Source organism: Ogataea angusta (genome assembly GCF_019207475.1).
Source record: "Ogataea angusta isolate 61-244 chromosome Unknown 61-244_NODE_7_length_650817_cov_90.064852, whole genome shotgun sequence".
Classification (NCBI taxonomy): Eukaryota; Fungi; Ascomycota; class Pichiomycetes; order Pichiales; family Pichiaceae; genus Ogataea; species Ogataea angusta.
The window spans coordinates 392,567-417,829 of record NW_025065221.1 but is presented as its reverse complement, the minus strand read 5'-3'; the positions used below and the strand labels follow the sequence as shown (position 1 = coordinate 417,829).

General features: G+C 49.4%; 15 protein-coding genes across 15 annotated transcripts; 11 read left to right on the top strand and 4 right to left on the bottom strand.

Annotated features, from left to right (window-relative positions):
• Positions 1-32: 32 nt before the first annotated feature.
• Positions 33-1,268, top strand: KL928_003682 (uncharacterized protein; the record flags this gene model as incomplete). Its single annotated transcript, XM_043204296.1, has 1 exon — positions 33-1,268. One exon carries the CDS (start codon positions 33-35, stop codon positions 1,266-1,268), a length of 1,236 nt encoding a protein of 411 aa, XP_043059124.1.
• Positions 1,269-1,394: 126 nt separating this feature from the next.
• Positions 1,395-2,807, top strand: KL928_003681 (uncharacterized protein; the record flags this gene model as incomplete). Its single annotated transcript, XM_043204295.1, has 1 exon — positions 1,395-2,807. The coding sequence occupies one exon, from the start codon at positions 1,395-1,397 to the stop codon at positions 2,805-2,807; it is 1,413 nt and encodes a 470-aa protein (XP_043059123.1).
• Positions 2,808-2,881: 74 nt separating this feature from the next.
• Positions 2,882-4,531, top strand: KL928_003680 (uncharacterized protein; the record flags this gene model as incomplete). Its single annotated transcript, XM_043204294.1, has 1 exon — positions 2,882-4,531. One exon carries the CDS (start codon positions 2,882-2,884, stop codon positions 4,529-4,531), a length of 1,650 nt encoding a protein of 549 aa, XP_043059122.1.
• Positions 4,532-4,557: 26 nt separating this feature from the next.
• Positions 4,558-4,986, bottom strand: KL928_003679 (uncharacterized protein; the record flags this gene model as incomplete). Its single annotated transcript, XM_043204292.1, has 1 exon — positions 4,558-4,986. One exon carries the CDS (start codon positions 4,984-4,986, stop codon positions 4,558-4,560), a length of 429 nt encoding a protein of 142 aa, XP_043059121.1.
• A 197-nt stretch (positions 4,987-5,183) lies between these two features.
• KL928_003678 (uncharacterized protein) lies at positions 5,184-5,558 on the top strand (the record flags this gene model as incomplete). The annotated part of the gene is made up of 1 exon (XM_043204291.1): positions 5,184-5,558. One exon carries the CDS (start codon positions 5,184-5,186, stop codon positions 5,556-5,558), a length of 375 nt encoding a protein of 124 aa, XP_043059120.1.
• Positions 5,559-5,653: 95 nt separating this feature from the next.
• KL928_003677 (uncharacterized protein) lies at positions 5,654-6,418 on the bottom strand (the record flags this gene model as incomplete). The annotated part of the gene is made up of 1 exon (XM_043204290.1): positions 5,654-6,418. The coding sequence occupies one exon, from the start codon at positions 6,416-6,418 to the stop codon at positions 5,654-5,656; it is 765 nt and encodes a 254-aa protein (XP_043059119.1).
• A 293-nt stretch (positions 6,419-6,711) lies between these two features.
• KL928_003676 (uncharacterized protein) lies at positions 6,712-7,410 on the top strand (the record flags this gene model as incomplete). Its single annotated transcript, XM_043204289.1, has 1 exon — positions 6,712-7,410. The coding sequence occupies one exon, from the start codon at positions 6,712-6,714 to the stop codon at positions 7,408-7,410; it is 699 nt and encodes a 232-aa protein (XP_043059118.1).
• An 88-nt stretch (positions 7,411-7,498) lies between these two features.
• KL928_003675 (uncharacterized protein) lies at positions 7,499-8,776 on the top strand (the record flags this gene model as incomplete). Its single annotated transcript, XM_043204288.1, has 1 exon — positions 7,499-8,776. One exon carries the CDS (start codon positions 7,499-7,501, stop codon positions 8,774-8,776), a length of 1,278 nt encoding a protein of 425 aa, XP_043059117.1.
• Positions 8,777-8,817: 41 nt separating this feature from the next.
• KL928_003674 (uncharacterized protein) lies at positions 8,818-9,738 on the bottom strand (the record flags this gene model as incomplete). The annotated part of the gene is made up of 1 exon (XM_043204287.1): positions 8,818-9,738. The coding sequence occupies one exon, from the start codon at positions 9,736-9,738 to the stop codon at positions 8,818-8,820; it is 921 nt and encodes a 306-aa protein (XP_043059116.1).
• A 135-nt stretch (positions 9,739-9,873) lies between these two features.
• On the top strand, positions 9,874-11,949 carry KL928_003673 (uncharacterized protein; the record flags this gene model as incomplete). Its single annotated transcript, XM_043204286.1, has 1 exon — positions 9,874-11,949. One exon carries the CDS (start codon positions 9,874-9,876, stop codon positions 11,947-11,949), a length of 2,076 nt encoding a protein of 691 aa, XP_043059115.1.
• Positions 11,950-12,327: 378 nt separating this feature from the next.
• KL928_003672 (uncharacterized protein) lies at positions 12,328-15,018 on the top strand (the record flags this gene model as incomplete). Its single annotated transcript, XM_043204285.1, has 1 exon — positions 12,328-15,018. One exon carries the CDS (start codon positions 12,328-12,330, stop codon positions 15,016-15,018), a length of 2,691 nt encoding a protein of 896 aa, XP_043059114.1.
• Positions 15,019-15,072: 54 nt separating this feature from the next.
• Positions 15,073-16,207, top strand: KL928_003671 (uncharacterized protein; the record flags this gene model as incomplete). Its single annotated transcript, XM_043204284.1, has 2 exons — positions 15,073-15,630; positions 15,836-16,207. 2 exons carry the CDS (start codon positions 15,073-15,075, stop codon positions 16,205-16,207), a joined length of 930 nt encoding a protein of 309 aa, XP_043059113.1.
• A 116-nt stretch (positions 16,208-16,323) lies between these two features.
• Positions 16,324-20,106, top strand: KL928_003670 (uncharacterized protein; the record flags this gene model as incomplete). Its single annotated transcript, XM_043204283.1, has 1 exon — positions 16,324-20,106. The coding sequence occupies one exon, from the start codon at positions 16,324-16,326 to the stop codon at positions 20,104-20,106; it is 3,783 nt and encodes a 1,260-aa protein (XP_043059112.1).
• Positions 20,107-20,179: 73 nt separating this feature from the next.
• KL928_003669 (uncharacterized protein) lies at positions 20,180-22,408 on the top strand (the record flags this gene model as incomplete). The annotated part of the gene is made up of 1 exon (XM_043204281.1): positions 20,180-22,408. The coding sequence occupies one exon, from the start codon at positions 20,180-20,182 to the stop codon at positions 22,406-22,408; it is 2,229 nt and encodes a 742-aa protein (XP_043059111.1).
• Positions 22,409-22,440: 32 nt separating this feature from the next.
• KL928_003668 (uncharacterized protein) lies at positions 22,441-25,197 on the bottom strand (the record flags this gene model as incomplete). The annotated part of the gene is made up of 1 exon (XM_043204280.1): positions 22,441-25,197. One exon carries the CDS (start codon positions 25,195-25,197, stop codon positions 22,441-22,443), a length of 2,757 nt encoding a protein of 918 aa, XP_043059110.1.
• Positions 25,198-25,263: the final 66 nt, after the last annotated feature.

Genomic DNA, 25,263 nt, shown 5'->3' with positions numbered 1-25,263 from the left:
TAATACTTTATCAATTACTTTTAGCTTGCAAAATGACTTTTGTCATCAATTCTTTGCTGGACACCGATCTGTACAAGATCACAATGCACGCGGCAATATATGTGAATCTCCCAAACGCAGAGGCTGTTTTTGGGTATACCAATAGGACGCCGTCGATGCAACTGAACAAGCCCGCTTTGGACTGGCTGCGCACACAGATTGACCATTTGGGCTCACTCAGGTTCACGCCGAGCGACATTGACTATCTGAGGACCGAATTGCCGTTTCTTCCTGCCAAATATCTTGAGTTCATCAAGGACTTCAGGCTGCGGCCTGCGGAACAAGTGAGACTCATAAACGTCGACAAACCGGAAGAATTTGGTCTTGAAGTGACCGGCAAATGGGCCGATGTCACGCTGTATGAGATTCCGCTGCTGTCTCTCATCTCGGAAGCTTACTTTAGGTATGTGGATACCAACTGGACGAACGACGGACAACTGGAGAAAGCCAGACAGAAAGGAGGCAAGCTGCTTGCGAACGGCTGTGCGTTCAGCGAGTTCGGCACCCGTAGAAGGCGGTCTTTGGAAACCCAACGTTTGGTGATGAAAGGGCTGTGTCAAGCTGCCAAGGAGGCCGACAATGGCGAGCTGTTCCTGGGAACGTCCAATGTGATGTTTGCCAGAGAATTCGGAGTCAAGCCAATTGGCACGGTCGGCCACGAGTGGATGATGGGAATTGCGGCAGTCACACAGGACTACACAAACGCAAACAAGTTGGCAATGGACTACTGGCTCAATACAATGGGCACTGCAAATGCAGGTCTGGCACTGACCGACACTTTTGGCACAGACGCTTTTCTGAGAGCTTTCATTCCGCCCTACTCTGACCACTACGTTGGAGTACGCCAGGACTCCGGCTCGCCCCTGGATTACACGGACAAAATATCGCACCACTACCTGGAAGTCTTGAAGCTACCGAGATTTTCAAAAGTGATCTGCTACAGCGACTCGCTCAATGTCGATAAATGTATTGAATACAAGAAGAAGGCCGACAGCTGTGGTATGCGTGCGTCTTTTGGCATTGGTACAAATCTGACCAATGACTTCGAGGGCTCTTCTCCACTGAACATTGTTATCAAGCTCAAAAGCATGAACGGGAACCCGGCCATCAAGATCAGCGACAACTTGGGCAAAAACATGGGCGACCCGGCCACTGTTGCTCGCGTCAAAAAAGAGCTGGGCTATGTCGAGAAGGAGTGGGCCGAAGGCGACGAGGCTCACCGGTGGTAATCCATATAAATCAGGAATATAAATCCAGCACAGCCACGAAAGTTTGCGTTTCAACATTATTTTGATAGCATGTGATAAAGTGAATAATCTAGATTATTTTTGATTTTGTTGACTTACGAGTTCAGGATGACCAAAGAGTCCGAAGCGCCAGCTGATGATGCCAAGGTGACCAGTAACGGAAAAGATAGCGCGGAAGAGGTTTGTGAAGACACAGGGACAGGCACTACAGAGAGGTCCGACGAGATTTCAATCAGCCAGCCCTCAACAGCCAACTCTACGCCGCTCATGAAGTCTGCCTCCGACATGGACTCACCGATCCTGCTGGCACTGGATTCTGGAAGCGGGCCGAAATCGAAGCATCCCAGAAGAAGTTCCTCCAGCAGTATCAATATGGACGATCTCTCCTTCTTCGATCTGCTAAACCCGCAGATCCTGTCAACAGAGATCAGAAAACACCCAACGTACCAGCGAGTCAAAAACTACTCCTCAGAGTCTATCAAGAAGTTCAACAAAAAGGGAATCAAGTTCAACATCAGCAATGACGACATGAAGCATCTCAAGCTGGTGCTCAATAACAGACTTGACAAACTCTATGTTGGAATCGACAGGACTATCACCGCGTCCAAAACGGAAAAGCTGTACTATGCAAGCTCCGTGTATCTCATATTTTTCCTTGGCCTTGTCATTGGAAAACACCCCGAATGGTTTCATGTGGTGTACACAGTGCTATTTGCTGTCTTGATGCCCATCAGATTCATCACCTACTACAAAATGAACTGGAACTATTACCTAGCAGACCTGTGCTACTTTGCCAATGGATTGCTCCTGGTCTTCATATGGGCACTTCCAAGTTCAAAAATACTCTACGTGACCTGTTTGAGCTTCTCTTATGGTACGCTTTCGTTCGCTGTGATCACTTGGAAAAACAAACTGGTTTTGCACTCGATCGACAAAACGACCTCCACTTTCATTCATGTGATTCCGCCCTCTGTGATATACGTGATAACACACCAACTTCCTGTGGAGTATCGCCAAACACGGTTCCCAGGATCAATGAAGTTGCATAACTGGGAAATATGGAACGGAATTCTGTACACGTCGCTGATGTACTTTGTGTGGCAGTCCTTGTATCATTACTTCATTACCGTCAAGCGCGCTGAAAAAATCAAGAACGGGAAGGTGACGTCGTTTGTGCATCTTCGAAAAGCGTTCGCCAAAAAGCCGATAGGAAAATTCGTCAACTCGCTCCCGGAACCGTTCCCTGTTTTTGCATTCATGGCGATTCAATACTTCTATCAGCTGGGTACAATGACGGTTTGTCCGCTGGTGTTCAAGTACAAATACGTCGCGTCCGTTTACCTCTCGTTCATATTCTTCATGGCAAGCTACAACGGTGCCACATATTACATTGACTTTTACGGAAAGAAGCTTCAGCGAGAGGTCGAGCGGCTTCAAAAGGAGATCAACGAACTCCAGTCCAAGGCACGTGAGCACGAGACAGAAGGTCCGTCTCCGACCACAGTGCCAAACTCTTCGTAAGATAGCCTGTAGCACAGCCACGAGACAAAGAATTTTATTTAACGAAAATATTCCTAAAAAATTTGGGTATAATCATGTCCAAAATCAGTCGTAAGAGGCCTCTTGAAGATGAAGGGGCCGATCCTTACTCGTCCGTGCTTGAACGGTACAGTAGAACCATGGACTTGCAGGACAAAATAGCCGAGCAATACCCGGAAACCAACGACACAGAACCAATGGAGGTGAAAAAAGACGTTGCACCGCTACCGCAGCCCAAATTGCCCCGAGACAAGTCTCTGTACTCGCAGGAGCAGAAAAACAAAAACCTCAACTGGCTCTCCACTCCTGAGTATCACAGCACTACCCAAGCCAAATCGTTCAAGGATTTTGAGCCTGCTCTTGATCCAGTGATTATTTCCAATCTTGAAACCAAGTTCGGCATAACTTCTGCCTTTTCCGTGCAGATCAACGTGATAGAGTCTCTTTTGAAAGACATCAATGCCAACAAGATTGACCCGACTCCTTTTGGCGACTATCTGGTCAATGCGTCAACAGGTTCAGGTAAAACGCTCGCATACTTGATTCCTATAGTACAAAGTTTGATTGGCCGAGTTGTTCCTCGACTAAGGTGCATTATTTTGGTTCCAACAAAACCATTGATCACACAGGTCTATTCTAACATTTTGCAGCTGACAAAAGGATTGGATATCAATGCGTTAGCTCTGCGTAGCGACGTGGGTGTCAAGGAAGAAGCAAAGAAACTTGCAACGACTAAGCCAGATATAGTGGTTTCTACGCCAGGTCGTCTTGTCGAGCATTTGTTGAACGACATGGACCTTTCACAGCTCCGGTTTTTGGTGGTTGATGAAGCAGATCGGCTGCTGAACCAGTCGTTTCAAAACTGGTGCGACACTCTGATTGCCAAACTGGAGAAAGACCAGAAATACGGTGCAGGAGAAGACTTTTACAACAGCTACACTGTGAAATGCAGCAAGCTGATTTTTAGTGCGACCTTGACAACAGATTCCGAGAAATTGTTCCATCTTAAGCTTTTCAAACCTAAATTGGTGGTGATCAACAACGCAGAACAGCTGGTGAACGAGCTGTACCAGATTCCGCCAAACCTTGACGAAAAATATGTGCGGATAAACGAGAAGCTGGCATTCTTCAAGCCAATGGTGTTGCTCCGCTACTTGGAGCAGCCAGAGTACAGTTCTCACGGACTTGTGTTTACGAAATCGAACGAGTCAGCAATTAGACTTGCTCGTCTGCTAACACTTTTGAGTGAGAAGCTGGGCCTGGGTTTAGACATAATGTCCGTCAACTATAGTCTCAAAACGCACGAGAGAGCCAAAATCCTCAAAAAGTTCCACGAGGAAGGCGGTATTTTGATCGCTACCGATCTCATTGCGCGCGGAATGAACATCGAATCGATCAAATTTGTTTTAAATTACGATCTTCCTCTTTCGACCAAGGAATACATCCACAGAGTCGGCAGAACAGCCCGTGCGAACAGGCATGGAACAGCTATAACGCTGTGTTTTGGGGATGGAGATTTCAGATGGTTCAAGCGACTAGTTTACTCGGGTGGAGTGATCAACAGAAACGGCAAGGATATCGAGGAGGTGAAGGTGGTGAGAGAAACAGACGAAAAAACAGATTCCGATTTTGTGCTTGAGCTTGATAAGAACGTCTACAACGAGTGCCTGGACGAGCTTGAGAAAGAAATCAGAAATAGCAAGTAATTAATCAGTTAATAGTTCTATGTACATCATTCTTTTGACGGCTTTTTCACTCCGTACTTGGATCTGGCCGTCTTTCTATTGGCAACACCAGCCAAATCCATGGCTCCACGGATCAGATGGTATTTGACACCAGGCAAATCCTGCACTCTGCCGCCTCGCACAAAAACGACCGAGTGTTCCTGAGCATTGTGTCCGATACCTGGGATATATGCCGACACGACTCTTCCATTGGTGAGTCTGACTCTCGCGGCCTTTCTCTGGGCAGAGTTTGGTTTCTTTGGCTTTAGAATCATGACTCTTAAAATGACGCCCTTCTTGATTGGGTTTCCCTGGAGATCTGGGGCTTTAGAGCCTCTCTTCTTCTTGGTGATGAACTCCTGTCCTTTGTTGATTTGATTGATGGTGACGAATCTTTGCTGCGAGAATGCGGTGGGAGGTGGACTTATACGCGACATAATTGAGGGCGTTGCTCTTTTGAGAGGAGAAAAGACCCGGCATGCGTTGAGCAGAGATCCGGAAAACAGTCTGAGCATGGCGAGCGAACAAAAATTAAAAAATAAAAAATCCAGTTTATCAACCATCGTTACCCTGCCTTTCACCTTGGCTCAAAAAATTGGAGTAGCTGTGGAGATTTGATACTATTCAGTATAAAATGTTCCCAATATCCCGTTTTGGCTGTCGAGCTTTGGCCATGGCAGCTCGCCAGGGTGTCGCGAAGCCGACAATGCATAGGATTCCTGTGTTAGGCCTGCGATTCTACAGTTCTGCCCCTACACTAACCAGAGACATAGTGATGGAGAGAATCACGGAGATGCTCGAGTGCTACAACAAAATCAAGCCGGGCACCCCTCTCACGGAGAATACATCGTTTTCCAAAGATTTGGGGCTCGATTCGCTCGATTCGGTGGAGATCATGATGGAAATCGAGTACGAATTCAGCATCCATATTGCAGACGAAGACCAGGACTCAATCAAGACAATCGGCCAGGCCGTCGACTACATCGTCAAGCAACGCGACGCTTGCTAAAACAGATCTATTTATTTGGCAGTTATTTATTCGGTGTAGACGTTATTAGAATTACATCACTATGATACTATGCACTCTATGCGTAAACCCATAAGCTAAACCAACGTTTCCGGAGATTTCATCGCGTCCAGATCCTTCTCGCCTGCAATTGCGTCCTCTTCGTCCTCGCTACACACCTGTGTGAGGTCGCCGTCTGCCGGCTTTCTTCTGCGGCCGAATCTTAGCCACCATATTGCGTGACTCATAAAGATTCCGACTTCCAAACACGCGCAAATTGAGTATAATATACAGCCCATGACGTCGATGTCTCCAATTGCCAACGAGGCAAGCGAGAACACTGCTCCGCTAAGGTCGGTAGCAAGGAATATGAAGTTTATTCCAACAACTCGTCCTTGACGCTTTGAAAGCTCGTAGTATGGTGGCAGCAATCCGACAGCTAGAAGCACGGAGCCGATAATTCCAAAAACCAGCAGCGGCCATTTCACCCCTTCGGAGTATTCCTTGCGTAGTGGGATGATGAAACCAACCTCTAACGCGACCCAGAAAAACACAAATAGACCCCCGCGCAAAATAATATCCTTCTTTGGCCTACTCACTGGAGGGTAGTAGAGCACTTGCAAATAAACGATGAGGCAAAAGAAGCCAAAGAGATGGGGCTGTAGCTGGATGGGGATCGTGCTGTTTTCGGAAACAAAGTAGATGGCGAAAAACGGAGCGCACAGACACCAAAGCAAAACCATCCACTGATTCAGTCCCTCGGTATCCTTGTGTCTGTAATTGTGAATTATTTGGGGTATCATTTGCACACACCATAGAATGGTGCCTATAGTAGCCAGAACGTTGGCAGTTGTGGAGGACATTAGAGTTGATTGTAAGAATACTTCACAAAGGCGCCATAATTGCTTTATATAGCGCCAAACCCGAGCCCTTTAGTGCCCTCGGAAGTCTTAAAGGAGCACTGCCAGTGAAAAAAAAATTTGCTACCGTTTCTTTATTGTTCGAACAATGCTGTTCCTCTGGGATTTTTAGCGTCAACTTTCTACATCGAGAAGGCATTTCCGCGGGTCAATCGACGCCACAACTTGCTCGTTCGACGCGTCGTCGCTTCCCCAGGTTTTTCCAATCACCCGAACGGTTCTCTTCCATCACCAACATGCTCAAGTTCTTCTCTCAATACTCCACCTGTGACGTTTCTGATGCTCTGCTTAAGTTTGGCGTCTCTAACGGTGGCTTCTTTCCCAATTTGACTCGTTTCAGCACCAATGGAACCACAATGGCAGGTAAGGCCTACACTGTTCTTTTTGCTGCGAGAGACGACCCAAATCACGAGGAAATCAAAGGCGGATATATCGATAAATTGCCTGAGGACGCAGTCCTGGTGATCGGATTGACTCCTGAGCTTCAGAAGCTTGACGCGCCTTATGTCAAGATCAACAACGCCCTTTATGGTGGGTTGATGTCCACACGTGCAAACTACCTGAAGAGCCCGGGCACCGTAGTTTTCGGTCGGATCAGGGATCTAAAGGAGCACCAGGACCTCCAGAGGAATGTCTTTGCTTACGGTTTGGGCACTGCAGCGCACGCCCCGGTGGTTAAACTTGCCGGAATCAACGTGCCTCTCAAAATCACCTTAGATTCTCATCCGGAGCCTTATCAGGAAACTATAAACCCTGGTGATTATATAATCGGGGATGAAAACGGGGTGGTTAGAGTTGATGGATCGGGCGATCTGGTCCAAAAATGCATAGAGTATATTCCCAAGCGAGTTGCTGCGGACCAGCTGGTAGCCGAGGACATCCAAGGTGGGGCCGAATGCAACGAGGCCCAGAAGCGCAGAAGAGCCGGCCTGTAAGTAGCCATATAGCTGGTGCACAGATGTTTGATTTATGACTGGCATACACCAAAAATTTAAAAAAATATTTCCTGTTTACCTCAATTCCATGGTTGTTGACACTACTTACTATGATCTTCTGGAGGTGACTCCGACAGCCACTGACCTGGAGATCAAGAAAAGCTATAGGAAGCTGGCGATTAAGTTTCACCCCGACAAGAACCACGGCAACGAGGAAGCTGCAGAAATATTCAAGAAGGTCAGCGAGGCGTACCAAATCTTGAGTGATAAGCAGTTGCGGGCCAAATACGATCAACATGGACTCAATGAGGTGCGGGAGAGCAGCGAAATGGCCGATCCCGAGCAATTCTTTGACCAGATTTTTGGTGGCGAGGCATTTTTGGACTACATAGGAGAGCTCACGTTGTTCAAAAATTTATCGAAACAATATGAATTGGAGGCTGAGGAGGAGGCTCGTCAGAATGCAGCTCCTAGTGGTAGTCTAAAACTAGAAGACGGAAAATATGCAGATCTAAGCGAGGAGCAAAAGCTCAAGATGATGAAAAAAGAACAAGAGAGAGTGAAGAAAGAGGAGCAGGACAAGTTGGATGAGGAGAACAGGCAGCGCAAGGAAAAAATCAAAAAGGAATTGGTGAACAAGCTTGTTGCTAAGCTCTCTCTGTACACTGAAACTGACAAGTCGGACGATATAATTCGCTCGTTCAAGGGCAAGTTCCAGCTGGAAGCCGAGAACCTCAAAATGGAGTCTTTTGGTCTAGAAATTCTCCACACGATAGGGTCTATATACATTGCCAAGGCAAACATATTCATGAAATCACACAGGACGTTTTTGGGTCTTGGCGGTTGGATGGGGTCTCTAAGAGAGAAGGGGGGAATCATTAAGGATACATTTAGAACTATCAGTAGTGCTCTCGAAGCACAAAGCACGATGCAGGAGCTGGCGAAGATGACCGAGAAGCGAGAGCAAATGCAAAAGAGCGAGGAAGGTGGTGAAGAGACGCCCGACTCGGAGAATAAGAACGACGATGGAAAGGAAGATTCAAAGGATTCAAAAGATGCCAAAACGCCCAAAGAGGAGATACCGTCAGACGAGGCTGTGGCCGAGATGGAGAAGCTGCTCATTGGTAAGATCATTGCTGCCGCGTGGAAAGGGTCGCACCTGGAGATCTCGTCGACCATCCGAGACGTTGTTGACTCTGTGCTGTACGACAAAAGCATTGATACCGCAAAAGCCCTTGAGCGTGCTGAGGCTTTGAAGATGATAGGAGAAGTATTCAAGAACACTGAGCGGTCGAAGTGGGAGGCTGAGGAGGCTCGTATCTTCGAGGAGCTCGTGGCCGAAGCCACCCAGAAACGCGCTAAATAACACTAATGCCAATAGGATATGAGCTATGTTTACTATGTACATCAGGACGCCGAGTAGTACATGCCTCTGAGATCGACAACCTTCTTTCCGCGCTCGAGGGCGATATCCGAGATGGTGCGCTGTCCGACCAGAGCTTCAGTGACGCACTTCACCACGTTCATCTTATTTCTGGAACGATACACTTTGGCACCGAGGTCCTTGATTCCGGCGCATCTGGCAAGCTCGAAAATCACTGGGTTGCACTTCAGACCGAAACCAGGCGGAGCCGAGCGCAAATGGACCACCGTGGAAACATATTTGTGCTCGATGTTTCCGTATATCGTTCTATTTTCGTGCAGAGGAACCTTGGCCATGTTCTTGACAGCCTGCCAATGGGCCTTGAACACGGCCATCACGTTGTCTTCTCTGTCTTTTGCCTCTCCCACTCCGAGCATCCCATTTCCGTCGCCCACGCAAACGAGGGCGTAAAAAGAGCTGATTTTTCCCTTGGACGTCTGGTTTCTCACGCTCTTGAGAATCAGGGTCTTGCTTCGAAGTTTCGAGATGTATTCCTCGCTAAATCCCGTCGACAACACCAGGTCTTGCATGACCATCGACATCTCGTTTCCGTCGTAGTCTCCCAGAAATCGGTCGACCATTCCTTTGGCCCCCGGTGGTAGGTCCGGCTTATTGAGTTGTCTCATGCCCAGGTAGTCCGTGAACGATTTCTCTGGCATGTGGTCGAAGTATGCGTCCTTCTGTGTTAGATCGTCCAAGTAGTGTGGTCCAAACGGAACGGTGGCCAGCTTCTTGTTGTCGAAGTGTTCTTTCTTGATCGACGACTCGGCGAGCATGATCGACTCCACCACCTTTGGGTCGTAATACTGGAGCAGATACTGCATGTGCTTGAGCTTCTTCGGGTCCAGACTCGACGTCTGGGCGTTGAGAAGCGACCTCGAGGTCGAAAACAGCCGTTTGAACATGACCCAAGAACCTACTCAACTTGTTTTCCAACGGAGAAAAACTTTCACTAAAAACCGTCGCGTCGATATTCCATTATTTTGTACAATCCGTAAACTTATTGACCCAGCTAACAATCGCATACACTATCTCCGACAATGCCCAAAGTCATGCCTGTGATCACCCTACCGCGAATATACGAGAACCAGCTGGCCGAAAGCGTGAACGCGCGGACCTCGATTCTCGACCAGCTGAGCGAGCTCGGACCTCCAGACCTGGTGCATTTCACCAAGTACGACAAGTCTTTGCATTCAAACGTCGGCGAGTACCACTACTGCACCGGAATCAATACCGTGTCGATGGTTCAGCCCTATATGTATTTGCAGACGGCTCAATTCAGCGACAAACAGCCGGCGTCCGAAAAACACCCCGTGACAGGTATTTACTGTTCATACAATTGTTTCAGCAGGGGAGACTTGCGGATCCAGCGCAAATTCCCCGGCTCGGAGGAGCCTCTGGCCGAGTTTGTTCCCGCAACCACCAAGAAAAAATACGAAATCCTGGATGAACACTCAAATATATGGATAGAAACCTACGTTTCATGCATTGTCAGATCTCTGCTGTTTAGTGACGACATCGAGCGCCAGCTACCGGGAATGTGTCGCTACAACATGTTTGAGTCCAAGAAGGACGTCCAGGAGGCCATCATTGCGCTGGTACGGATGATACCGAAGGGCGTCGCTTGCGGCTGCTCTAGTTTGGTGAACCATCCCACCATTATGAACAACAACCTGATAGACGCACTCATGCGGCTGCTCAAAATAACCCAGTTCCATGACTTTGCTTATCGCGAGGTCGAGGCGCTGGAAAAGTCACACAAGGGTCTGAATGCCAACGTCCTCAAAGTGAAGATCCTGCTCCAGCAGGGAGAAAATATAAAAGCTGTCAGGCTGATGCATTCCGCGATTAAGGAGCATTCGCGTGACGGGCTGATGCTTCTTGAGCAGGCGCGGTTTCTCAATGGCCAGAACAGGGCAGATCTGGCCCTGGCCTCCGCTCAACGAGCCGTTGAGTGTCTTCCTACAGAATTCGAATGCTGGAAAACGCTTATCCACGCTCACATTCTCAACAAGGACTTCCACAACGCCCTGTTGGCCCTCAACTCCTGTCCCATGTACACAAACAAGAAGAAAGACGTCTTCAAGGCACTGAAGCCTAGGGAGTTTGAGTTCCCGCTGCCGACGGAGGGAAAGCTGGAACGAGTGTGGGAGGACACAGACACATTTGGCTGGGTGTCTGGCTACGGCGGGATCGTGGAGTTCTCGCCTGTGGCGCACATTCAGAGCGTGTCGCATTCGCATCTTGCACTTTACGACGACGTCAACAAGCTCCACAGCACTTTTCGCGAGGCGTACGACCTGCTGGCCATCATGGAACGGGCTTTGGGGTGGTCTGAGATCCTGAGACTGCGCTCCAGCATATTTGTGATGGAAACAGAGTACAATGACTCGCTGCAGATGGAGCAGCAGGAGCAGCAGCGCCAATGGGAGCAGATGTCTCAGGGAGATGACAACTCGCTACAAGTGCCTTCTGAGCGGCGCAGCCGTTCGAGATCGATCCGTTCTCGAAACGGGTCTGTCTCGTCGAACTCGCACGTTTCGAAATTCCGTGGAAAAAGACTTAGCGAGCGCTGGCTGGACTCCCTGTTCCTGATTCTCTACGATAACTTAAAATCTGTGCTGATCTGGGAAAACGAGAAAAGGGGCAGTGACGAGACACCAGTGCAACACATCGCTCTCGAGTGGGAGCTGATCGCCATGGAGTGCCAATACATTCACAGGTACGAGGCGTCGCTGGTGCCGTACAAAACGTGCTTCGACAACCGGTTCAGCGTTTTTGCAGCGTACACGCTTCTGGAGTACTATCTGTACTACACGGAGCATAACACGGAGTTTGTGAAGCTAAACGGGATCAGGTCCGAAAACTACAAACTCACAGACGAGTATGTTCTGAAAGTCTGTTGCAAGCTCATGAGCTGGAGCTCCCGTTTCTACGGCGAGTTCTCGTTCGTGTGTCTCCAGGTGCTACAGAAGCTGCTGCAAACCCAAGACGCCATTCTGATCAAGGATCAGGTGAAGGGGCTGTTTGATTACGATCCAAACACGCAGGGACTGGTGTCGCTCGTGGACAGAAACCTGCGGTGGCTGGATCAGTTCCAGGACATAGACGTATAGACCAGTATATGGAGGGCACCGCCCGGAATCAAGGCGAGAAAAAAATTTTGGCCCCGTTTTACCCGGATTTTCTCAGGTCGACGACAAGTAAAAAGGTTGTCTGGCGAAAAACACAGGAGGAGATTTCTTTCGCCAATATAGGAGCCAGCACGACAAGCCTGAACAACATCAAGGCGAGCCGACTTGGTTTATCCCGCGCACACATAGAGCAACAGATCTGGATTTTTGCAGCGGCAAAAGAATTACCAGTTTTGAGATTGGGAGATATATAAATTAGGAGATCAGGAGCGTTGGGGTTGCTACATTAACTTGCATTTTTCATTTTCGTTATAGCATCTTGGTTTAAGGTTATACACCAGTCATATTAGGAGACTCAGCATGTCCGGGTTTTGGAAGTTCACAAGCAACTATGCTTCTCGCGTGACTAAGATCCTAGAACAGCCAGACTTCACGCTCGAAGACCTCTTGGACGAGCAGGAGACGATTCCGGAGCTCTTGGCTTCAAACGCCAAGCTCGTGGAGTATCTGCGAGAGCCGGAAGTCATGGAGAAGCTGGTGGACTACATTGTTGAGGACGACAAGTACCAGCGAGAATTGGAAAAGGAAATGGAAGGCGACACAGACGCGAAGGAAGAAACTGATACTCACGAGAGCGAGGCTGTGGATGAAGTGGAAGAATCGGAGCAGGGAGAACCAGAGCATGAGCGCGATAGTGAATCCGGAAGCGATTCTGACTCTGAATCCGTAGAAAAAGACGACAGCAAGGACGACGATCAACTAGGCGATGATGATACCGAGTCTTTTGGAGAAATTAATATGGACGACGAAGAGGAAGAAGAGGAAGAAGAAGAGGAGACGCCTGCCGAGAGACATTCCCGAAGAGCACAGGTTGCGGCAGAAATCTTGTCGGTTGACGTGTGGTCCTTGACAGACGCGTTCATGGAAACTCCCCATTTAATAGAGAAGCTGTGGAGCATATTGGACAAGCCTGCCCCGCTGCCGATATTCCTGGCAACGTATTTCATGAAGATTAACGAGCATCTGCTGGATATGAAAATGGACGAAATGATACAATTTATTCTGCAAGACTCGCATCTGATAGAAAGATTTATGAGACATATTGACACTCCTCCGCTGATGGACTTTCTTCTTAAAGTGATCTCTACAGACAAGCCAGACTCGAGCACTGGTGTCATTGAAGTGATGAAGGATCAAGACTTAATACCCTCCTTGATAAATTTCTTAGGACCAGACGTGCCTTCTTCCACTCAGAGTGCTGCTGGGGACTTCCTCAAAGCTTTCATCACAATCTCAGCCAATAATGCTGAAAACACAACTATTGGACCCAACGAGCTCAGCAGACAACTCGTGAGCGAACCAATGGTGAGAGAATTGGCAAAGCAAATGCTTTGCGGAGGCACTGGATTATCCAATGGGGTAGGCATCGTCATTGAAATTATCAGAAAAAATAATTCAGACTACGATGCCATACCTGTGGTGTACATCACCATTGAATCTCATCCGCCTACTCCTAGGGATCCTATCTACCTTGGTACCTTGGTGAAAGTGTTTGCAGAGTACATGGCTCAGTTTACGGAGATGTTGGAAAGAAAAGTTGACAAAGTTCTGGAGACTCCATTTGGACAGATAGAACCGCTTGGGTTTGAGCGTTTCAAAATTTGTGAACTGGTCGCGGAGCTGATCCACTGTTCGAATATGGCATTGCTCAATCATGAAAAGGGTGAAGAGATTGTGCGCGAGCGAGACCTGGCCAGAGAAATACTCATCCAGAAGCAGAAAGAACTGAGGAATAGTGAAGACCAAGGATCAGATGATGAAGTGGACATCTCTAGAGAGGTTCAAAACCTTAATCTTGGAGTGTCGGAAGATGATGGTGAGAAGGATGAGCCCAATGAAAACAATTACGATGAGATGAATGAAGAAAGTCGCTTTGACGAGAATGAAAAGACTCTTAATCCTGACGATTATGACGAGAACGAGCAGTTACTCAGAAACAACCCGGTTGTGGGAGACCAACTGAAAATTGCTCTCTACGATAATAATGTTATTGTCACGATATTGCAAATGTTTTTCAAGTTCCCTTGGAACAATTTTTTGCACAATGTTGTTTTCGATATTGTGCAGCAGATACTGAACGCCTCGATGGACATTGGATACAACAAGTATCTTGCAATTGACCTCTTTGACCGAGGAAGCATTACCAAGCTAATTATTGATGGGCATAATAAGTGTTTGGACTACGAGGAGCAGACAGATCTGCGTCTTGGTTACATGGGACACCTGACTCTGATAGCTGAGGAGGTGGTCAAATTCACCTCTTTACACTTGCCTAACGGCAAGGCCTCAGTGATTGAAGAGAGTGTCATGAATCCTGAGTGGACGCATTATGTTAATGAGATCCTTGTGGAAACAAGAAACAAGTATAACGCTGTTTTAGGCAATGACGAGGATCTGGATGAAGAAGACTACCCGCAGCACCACCAGTTGCATCTTGACCCCGATCAGGACCATGATCTGTCGTTGTACCAACGCGACTACGACATTGATGCTGAAGACCTGGACGAGAAAAACGAGGAACAGGAGCTGGACTCGGACCAATTTTCTCGATATATTACACAGCAGATGACCAGTAACGTGCAGGACAAGTTTGGGTCGTCTGACGAGGATTCCGAGGACGAAGACGGCCAGCAAACTGGTTCTGACTCAGCGTACGACAAAAATCTGGTGAACTCCTCCATTGGAGGCCATCCTTACCACCAGATGAGTGCTGATGAAGGACCCGTGCAGGACGAAGATGAGTACGATGAGGACGATTACGAGGATCCGAACGATGACGGTCAGTCGTACGTGAAGGAGAATCATCCATTGTACCAGGCCGATGGCTCGCTCAACTACCAGGTCGGGACTCCTGGAGTGAGCGAGCTTGCGATGTCTGATTCGGATTCTGACAACGAGGATCTTATTGGTCAAGGTCACGATAACGAAGTTGATGACTCTGACTATGCTGAAACGCACCGCCTTGGGCGTTCCACTAGTAGGCTTGAATAGAGAGAAATAAAATTCCAGCTAAAAAAAAAGTACTTCATCCCAACATAGCCCAACATGTCTTCTCCTTCCTGGATAGTCAATTATAATATTATTTCCGGCGCACTGTGGTCCTTTGTCCTGGTTAACACGCTGCTGGTTGCAGCGCTTTACTCCGGCTACGAGGTTTTTGATTTGACTTCCACGTGGAACACGCTTATCCAGTGTTGTGCGGTGGTGGAGATCTACAACTCTGCCGTGGGCAACGTGCGTTCGCCTCTGGTCACTACTGTGATCCAGGTGGCTTCTCGTCTGCTGCTTGTCATTGGCATTTTCACAATTCTTCCAGATTCTCCAGCAAACGCCCATTGGTCGTACATCACCATGATCACCGCCTGGGCTATCAGTGAGATTATCCGGTACTACTACTACGCTGTCAACATTCTGAGCGAGGGCAATCCGCCTGCGACTTTGAAATGGCTGCGTTACAACGCTTTCTTGATTCTGTATCCGGTTGGTATCTCCAGCGAGTGCACCATGATCTACAACAGCCTGGACGAGGCAGCACTGGCAGTTGGGGAGTGGTACAAGTGGTTTCTCATTGCGTGCTTGGCGGTATACGCTCCTGGCTCGTACGTGATGTACACACACATGCTCAAGCAAAGAAGAAAGGAAAACAAAAAACAGGCTGCAAAGACAGAAAAGAAGAAGGATTAAATAGGCTGGTCGATATAAAGTAGGGATATATTTTTTACTAAAATTTTTTAATTCAATGCTGAACCGACTGGTGAATAATTTGGCTAGACCGGGATTCGCAGCCGGCATTTCGCGCCGGTTCCAGTCCACGGTGCCGGACCTCACGCCGCTCAAATATGAACAGAAGCTGTACGCATCGTTGCGCGTCCACAACAGACCATATCTTGTGACCAAAGGCGACGAGATGATTCTTCCGTTCCGTCTAAAGAACGCCGAGGTGGGCGACGTGCTCAACTTCCACGATGTGACTACCATCGGATCGCGCAACTACACTTACAACGTTTCTGGGTCCATCGACCCGAGCATTTTCACCATCAAGGCCGTTGTCGTGGAAAAGACCAAGAAACCGATGTACGTGAAGGAGATCACCAAGCGCAGAAACAGACACACGAGACACGTCAAGGTGAAACACGACTACACCGTTCTGCGCGTGTCGGAGCTCAAGCTGAACATATAACGTGTATATAGTAATGGACGGCCATCGTCTTCTCTACCTAGACACCCCTACACCGCGCCAGAGTTATCTAAATATTTCCATCTTGATTTCTTAGGCACAGACGAAACTTGTTCGCCATGTCTAACGAAGGGGATAGGCTGCCGCGGTTTCTGTACGACCAGATTCCGAGCGAGATCACAAACTCGGGCGCCCTGAACAGCAAGATCAAGTCGTCTAAAGACTCCCCGTATTCCAGTGCTATACCCAGTAAGCCTCCCAAGACACAGAGTCGCACTCCCTCCTCGCTGACCCTTGATACCTCTGTGAGCCGACTGCCCGCCGCTAATATTCCCGTCAAAGTGTCGAAGGACGCGCAGTCGCTCGAGGTGCCCAGAAAAGAGAGCACTTCTGGAAACTCTCCTCTGTATGGGAATGTCAATGAGAAGCTGTCCTCCATTTTAAGTGCGCCTGAGGAGCCAGATGACAACGAGTTCTCGTTTGAGAACACCCACCCGGAGCAGTCGTCGCTACGTGTTTCGAGACGGATTTCGCGCGGTTTCCACTCCAACACATCCTCTGTGTCCTGGTCCGTGAACAACCCTGAGGAATGGACTCTGGAGAACGTTGTTTTCTGGCTGGGCAGCCACGGTTTCAACGAGAGCTGGATCTCGCTGTTCACCTCAGAAAGACTTGTGAAGCACGACTTCCTCAAGCTGCAGTCCTACAACGAGCTCAAGAAGTATGTGCCGTTCTTGGTGGCAGACGAGAATTCCACGCCTACTCGCTTCATCCAGCTACTGAGAAAAACCCTGGGCAAGAACTCAGTGTCGAAATTGGAAGTTCCCAGCCCGTCCATCTCGCTTGTTTCCGGGTCCTCGTTCGATTCTGCCCTGGAGGGCCCAAACCCCCCAAGCAAAGAAGAGCAGGACCACCAAACGATAGGGGACAAACTGCAGCCCGTGGTATCTGCTCCCACTCTGGCTGCAGACGACCTGCAAAACAGTGACATGTTTTCAGGGGACGACGGCGAGTCTCAGAGGCCGCGGCCTGTGTCGACCATCGAGCCGTCGACGACACAATTTTATCCCTCGTCGCCGTCGTTCCACTCCAAGTCTTTTTTCAAACGACACCAGAAAAGCAGCTCATCGGAGTCGTCTTTTTTTTCATCGGTGTTCGGCAACAATCCGGCCGGTGTGTCTCCTGCTTCTGCTGCTCAGCAGCTAAACACTTCAGCGGTGGAGTCGTTTCAGAAGAAGCATGAGAGAACAGGCTCCAAAGGCTCTATTTCCGACTCAAACACGCCGAAGAATATTTTTAACAAGTTTTTCGGCAAGTCCAGGGCAGACTACACTTTTCCAAAGAAAGACTCTCCAGTGAGTCCTTCCTCTGCTAATGGGACTTTCAAGAAGCCGCTAGATCGCAAAGTCACGCACGAAAAGTCTTTCACGGTCTCGAAAAATAAGCCGAGCGACCCAAAGTTCGAGAAACTCGGGCCTGTTGGCAAGAAACCCTCGCCAATCGGGGTCACGATCCCAGTGGTCACGAAGTCCACTCTGCATTCAAAGGAATCGTTTTCGTCCTCGACGTCGACTCTGGCTCCGCCTACAAAAACCGCGTTTGTTCTGGATCAAAAGTTCAGACCTGTACCGCGCAACAACCGCGACGTGTTTGTGCTGGCGTCCCGTGACAACGTCAACTTCACCAGGGTCGACTTGATGAACTGCTCGCACGTTGACGAGTTCAAGCGCAAGATTGCCGACGCACTGAATATCAAGTTTCTGTTCAAAGCAGAGTTTGCACTCACAGGTTTCAACAGCGACCCGGGACAGCCGCTGGATGACGAGACTATGGACGAGCTTATGAAACGCAAGTTCTTTGGCGAGACCATGAAAATCCTGGTCACCCAGAAGGGTCTCGAACGGTACGCAACCACGCTCTCTGCATACTCATCGCACTCGTTGACGAGCGAAAACTCGCTAGACCGGATCAACGAAACTCCGCAGTACCTGCTGGAGGCAACCAAGAACGGTGGTGTCGACTATGTGAACTTCAAGGAGTATATGCACCAAGAAAACAACAGAATGGCATTCCCGGAGCCTAAACGGTCGACAAGCTCGTCTCTCACAAGAGCTCGTTCCATCACGACTACATCGAACCCAGACTCGGCCACTTTTAGGGTGATTCGTCCTGAAAAGCGCGAGATCGACTTTGACAAGAAGCGCGAGTCGCCGTTTGTTCGGCGCGACAGTCTCGTGGCTCGCCGCACTGCTCCTGCTCCGCCTGTCCAGGAGTCGTCTCCAAGCTCCGTCACGTCACCAGCCAGCTCAAAATACAGAAAGCCACCGCCTCCGCTGCCAGAAACACGGGGCGAGAAAAACAGTATTTCCAGAGCAAAGACTATAAAACGCAGCGGTACGCAAAAGACTCTTTTTGATCCGTTCAAAGAGAATACTGTCAGCTTCGAAAATGCTCCTGAACTCGAAGAGAGCGACGAAACTTCGTCGCTGGACTCAGACGACGGACTCTTCGCAAAGGCTCCTTCTAAGAACTCAAATCAGGGCGCCGTAGTGCCGACCAACATCAGCTCTTCGTCCACCGATTCTCTGCTGGAAATCCGTCCGCCTCCTGAGGTGTTGTACGACAATCTGGAAATCTACTTCCCGAACACTGATCTTGACAAGCTGATTATTGACGAAGTGGTGTCGCCGCCAATCTCACCGGTCGCAGAGGAAAAGGTGTCTGTGAAACAAGACTACGGTGGCCATCTCAAGCCACCTGAGCCGTCTGGAAAAATTCACCGTATGAAGAGCATCCGTATTGTCGCCCAGGAGGCAAAGAAAGAGGCCCAGAAAAAGCTGGGAAACAACCGTTCCACCGGCAGCCTGCTCAGACGTACAAGCACAAAGATGTGGGGGCAGAAGGTGGTCGAGGTTACGCCTGGGAACCGTGCCAGCTACGTGAACAAGCTGAAGAACCACAAGGGTCAGTACAAGGAGTTTGCATGGGTCAAGGGTGAGCTGATTGGAGTCGGCACGTTTGGAAAAGTGTATCTTGCACTGAACGTCACGACCGGAGAGATGATAGCGGTCAAACAGACAGTCATTTCCAGCAAGTTCAGGTCTCATCGAGAAACCAAGGAGATTATGGACACGTTCCGCGCAGAAGTGGACTCTCTCAAGGACCTGGACCACGTCAACATCGTGCAGTATCTGGGTTTCGAAAAGAAAAACAACGTCTACAGCTTGTTCCTAGAATATGTTTCTGGAGGCTCCGTTGGACATTTAATCAGACGCTATGGTCGGTTTTCGGAAGACCTGATCAAGTTCTTGACCGAGCAGGTGTTACAGGGTTTGCAATATATCCATTCCAAGGGCATCTTGCATCGTGATCTAAAGGCAGATAATTTGTTACTGGAAATGGACGGTATCTGCAAAATCAGCGATTTTGGTATCAGCAAAAAGGCCAAGGACATTTACACCAACGAGTCGGCAATGTCTTTCCAAGGAACCATTTTTTGGATGGCTCCAGAGATCATAGACAACACACAGCATAAGGGCTACAGTGCCAAGGTGGATATCTGGTCTCTGGGATGTGTTGTGCTGGAAATGTATGCGGGACAACGGCCGTGGTCCGATTTCGCTATCGCAGGTGCAATCTTCAAGCTCGGAAACAAGAGCGCTCCTCCGATCCCTGAAGAAACACGCAAGATGATGAGCGATACAGGCTCGGCTTTCCTGGACCGGTGTTTCGAGACAGACCCTGAACAACGCCCTACAGCCACTGAACTTCTCAAACATGAGTTCTGTCAGAAAGACGAGACATTCAACTTTGCAGAGACCGAGCTGGCGCGCAAAATGAAGCACGAGGATACCCAGGAAGAGAAGAAAGCTGATATGATGATGCAGAGCAAGGCGGTGTAAATCTTTTTTCAAAAAATATCTAGAATTTAAAAAAAAATTCAGAAAAATAACAAAATAACTGTAAATTATCTCCATGGCAAAGGTCAAAAAGAAGCACACGCGGGAGGAACAGAAGAGGCTGGCTGCGCTTGCTGCTAAAGAGCTGGAGCAGCTGAAGCTGCAGATTGAAGAACTAGCTCCTGAGCAGGCCAAGTCGTTTACGAAATTTGATGATCTGCCACTCACGAAAAACACCCTTCGAGGAGTGAAGGAGAGCAGTTATGTCACGATGACTGACATACAGCGCGATTCGATTCCCCTCGCCTTGAAAGGACATGATATACTGGGCGCTGCGAAGACGGGGTCTGGCAAAACGCTTGCTTTTTTGATCCCAGTGATTGAAAAACTTGTGCATGAAAATTGGAACGAGTACGACGGAGTGGGAGCACTAATCATCTCTCCAACCAGAGAGCTTGCCATGCAGATTTATGAGGTGCTACTCAAAATTGGAAAACATCACAGCTTTTCGGCCGGACTGGTGATTGGAGGGAAAGATTACGAATTCGAGAAAGAGAGAATTGGCAAGATGAATATTTTGATAGGTACCCCTGGACGTCTTTTGCAGCACATGGACCAGTCTGCCACGCTTAATCTTACTAATTTGCAAATTCTGGTTCTTGACGAGGCCGACAGGATTCTTGATCTTGGTTTCAAGAAGACTCTGGACGATATTATTAGCAATCTGCCACCAGAACGCCAGTCCCTTTTATTTTCCGCTACGCAGACCAAGTCTGTGCAGGACCTGGCTCGACTTTCTCTTGTGAACCCGGAGTACGTGAACACGAGCTCCGACACGAGCTCCACTCCCGAATCATTAGAACAATCCTACGTGGTGATACGGCTTCAGGACAAGCTGGATATTCTATGGAGCTTCATCAAGTCGCACCTTGATAGCAAGATTTTGGTGTTTGTTTCGTCTTCAAAGCAAGTTCATTTTATTTACGAGGCTTTCAGGAAGCTGCAACCGGGAATCTCGCTCATGAAGCTGCATGGACGTCAAAAGCAAAAGGCCAGAATGGAGACCACGTTCAAGTTCACAGAAAGCCGCCATTGTTGTCTGTTTGCAACGGACGTGGTTGCACGTGGACTCGACTTTCCTGCCATCGACTGGGTGGTCCAGCTGGACTGTCCCGAAGACGTGGCTACATACATTCATCGTGTTGGCCGGTCGGCGAGGGCTGGTCGTGCCGGAAAGAGTCTGCTGATGCTGACTCCGAGCGAGGAAGGACCTTTTGTGAAGAGGCTAGAGAGCAAGAAGATCGTCCCAAAGAAGCTCAACATCCGCAACTCCAAGAAAAAAAGTATTCGCGACCAGATCCAGTCTCTGTGCTTCAAAAGTCCGGATCTGAAATATTTGGGTCAAAAGGCTTTTATTTCGTACGTCAAGTCTGTGTACATACAGAAGGACAAGGAGGTGTTTGACGTGAAGCAGCTTCCTCTGGACGAGTTCGCCAAATCTCTGGGACTGCCTGGCACGCCGAAAATCAAGATGGTTGCAGGAGACGAGGAGCTGGCGAAACAGAAGCAGAAAAAGAATGCTTCGCGCCAACTTAGCCTGCTGGCAAAAGCGGACGAGAATGGTGAGGTTGAGGCCAAGAAAACGAGAACCAAGTACGATAAGATGTTTGAGCGGCAGAATCAGGGCGTTCTTTCCGAGCATTATCTGAAACTGAACGTGGATGCGCAGGCAGAGGACGACGACGACTTCTTGGCAGTGAAACGAAAGGACCACGAGCTGCAGGACCTGCCTACCTTGGAGGCGAACACGTCGAAACGTGCCATGAAGAAGGCGTTGTCGAAGAAACTGGCTGCCAAGGCTCGTGGATCGGGCACGAAGCTGGTGTTTGATGATGAAGGAAAAGCGCATCCTATCTACGAGCTGGAGGACGAGGAGGAATTCCACAAGGAGGGCCCGGCCGAGAAGCTAAAGGAGGAGTTTGTGAACGAGGAGAAGAAAGCTATGGCGGCTGCCGACGTGGAGGACAAAGACATAGTGAAGAGAAAACGGCGAGAAAAAAAAATCAGAAGAAAAGAGCTGGAGAAAATGGAGCTGGAGCAAGATTACACCGACAGCGAGCCGGATTTGGAGGCAGACCTGGAGATTTCGAGCGAGAGCGAGGACGAAAGGCCAGCAAAGAAGCCGAAGTGGTTCGAGAAGCACGAGCCAAAGCCAGACAAGGAGCCGAAGGTGATAGAGTACGAACAGCCAGAGACCTTGGAGGATCTGGAGGCATTGACAGAGAAACTGATTCACGGAGAATAAATAGAGTATATAGGTCTAACTATCTCCTAGATCTAGACAGACGTCGAGTAGCCGTATGCGTAACTCGCGTTTTTGCGTCTGAGGTACTTGCGGACCTCGTCCGCGATCCACACAGAACTGGTGATCATCACGAGGTACGCGAGGTCGCCGAAGGTAAGAGCCTCGGTCTGAAAGATGGACTGGAAGAACGGCACGTAGATGGCACATAGCTGGCCAAGTAGCGAGCCGCCAACGGCGTAGTTGAACATGGAATTCTTGAGGCCGAGCTGGAAAACAGACTTGGTGTACGACCGGCACGAGAGAGCGTTGAACATGTCGAAGAGGACAAAGCACGTGAACGTCATTGTGGTGTCGCGCCTCGTGACAGAATCCTTCATTTCGCGGACGTAGACGTACATGGTACCGACAATGATGCAGAAAGCGGCGCCCAAGACTCTCTTCAACACAGCAGCGGTCAGGATCCTCTCGGATCTCGGTCTAGGTGGCTTGTTCATGACCTCCTGGTCCACAGGCTCGACACCGAGAGACTGAGCAGGAGGACCGTCCATGAGAATGTTGATCCAGAGGATCTGCATGGCGTTGAGAGGATTAGGCAGGTTGAAGAGCGTGGAAACGGCAATCAGAGAAAGAGCAGCCACCGAGGTCGACAGCTGGAACGTGAGGAAGTTCTGGATGTTGTTGAAAATGCCCTTTCCTTCTCTTATGGCGTGCAAAATGGTGCTGAAATCGTCGTCGGTCAAAACCATGTCTGCGGCTTCTTTGGCAACGTCTGTGCCGTTCTTGCCCATCGCAATTCCGATATCGGCCAGCTTGAGTGCAGGAGCGTCGTTCACGCCGTCTCCTGTCATGGCCACAATGTCGCCACGCATTTGCAATGCACGGACAATGGACACCTTGTGTTCTGGAGTCGTTCTGGCAAACACAGACACGGACTGGATCGCGTCGGCCAGATCCTCCTCGGACATCGAGTCGATCTTGTCTCCGTTGAGGACGCTGCGTTCGGGGTCGCTCAGCGGCATGCCGATTTTGCGCGCAATGTTGGCCGCCGTGACCTCGCTGTCGCCCGTGATCATGATCACGTGGACGCCTCCTCTGATGAGCGAGGCAATCGACTGGCTCACCTGCGGACGAGGCGGGTCGTTCATTCCCATGAGGCCGCAGAAAACAAGGTCGGACGGCTCCTTGTCAAAGGCCTTTGAGTTTCTTGCGAAACCAAGCACACGCAGACCGTCGCTGGCCAGCTCGTCGGCCATCTTGAAAATTAGTTTTGTGACTTCCTCTGTGAGCGGCTTGATCTCGCCGTCTTTGGTGTAGTACATTTTGGACATGCCCACGATCTTTTCGATGGCACCCTTTGCAAATGTCTCGCTCTTGGCCTTGTCGCCAAAGTGGGACGAGATGGCCATGTATTTGCGGCTAGAGCTGAACGGCAGCTCGCTCGAGCGGACTCTGGTGTTTCGCAGATCTTCCATTCCGAACTTGGACAGTGACTCGATGATGGCAATGTCGGTAGGGTTTCCAAGGAACTTCTCCTTTTCAACCGAGTACTTGGCGTTGTTGCACAGGTTTCCCGTCTCGAGCATGTATTTCACGTCCTTGGTCAGGCTGGCAGACACGTCGTCTTTTTTTTCCAGATTTAAATGCGAAGTTTTCATGTCGACGGTCCAGACCTTACTGATAGTCATGTGGTTCTGCGTCAGCGTTCCCGTCTTGTCCGAGCAGATGACGTTGACCGAGCCCAGAGTCTCGACGCTCGGCAGTTTCTTGACGATCGCGCGCTGCTTGGCCATTCTGAGCACGCCCAGCGCAAGAGTCACGGCAACGATGATCGGCAGACCTTCTGGAATGGCTGCAACAGCCAAACAGACGCTGATCTGGAACATGTCGAGCCACGAACGGCCCTCGAACACGCCAATGATGCCAATGATGCCAATAACCGCAAAACTGAAAAACGAAAGTTGTTGGCCCAGCTTGCCCATCGCGTTCTGCAGGGGAGTCTTGGGCTTCTCGATAGACGACAGCATAGAGTGCACTCCGCCAAGAGCAGTCTTGTGGCTCGTGGCAATGACAATTCCCGACCCGTGGCCGTCTCTGACGAGCGTCCCCATGAACGCGATGTTGGTTCTCTCTCCAATACTAGGCATGGGTTTTGTCACCACGTCCAGATTCTTGGAGATCGGGTTCGTCTCCCCGGTGAGATTGCTTTCGTCAATGGTCAGATGGACAGCCTCTGTGAGCCTGACGTCCGCTGGGATCCGGTCGCCGACCTGAAAATGCACCAAATCGCCCGGAACCAGCGTGGAAGCCATCACCGTCTCTGTTGTGCCGTTTCTCGTTAGATGCGCCAATTCTGGAACGAGCTTGTTCAGCGCCTCCAAACTCTTCTCCGAACGGTACTCCTGGACAAACCCAACAGTCACAACAATCAAAACAGCCGCCGTGATACTGATGGCGTCGTCGAGATTGCCCATGTAAAAACTAATGCCAGCAGAGCCGATCAACAGCAAGATCATCGGATCGCCGTAGAACGTCGACACGAACTTGATAAACAGAGACTCCTCCTCCTCGTTCACCATCTCGTTGACTCCGTGAACAGATCGCCGGTACACAATATCGTTCTGATTGCACAGCCCCTTGTTCGCATCTGTGTCCAGTTCTCGCACGGTCTCTTCTACGGTCTTGCCGGCGTATCTGGTGGACAGACCGTCCTCAAACTGGTCCATCCGGGACAGCTCGACGTCCGTAGTAGAGTCGGTCAATTTACTGGCGTAGGGATTATCCGAAGCCATAGAAGAACCTAAACAGATAAATAAATTTTCGTGCCGATTTTATTTATAGAGGAAAAAGCTCGTGGC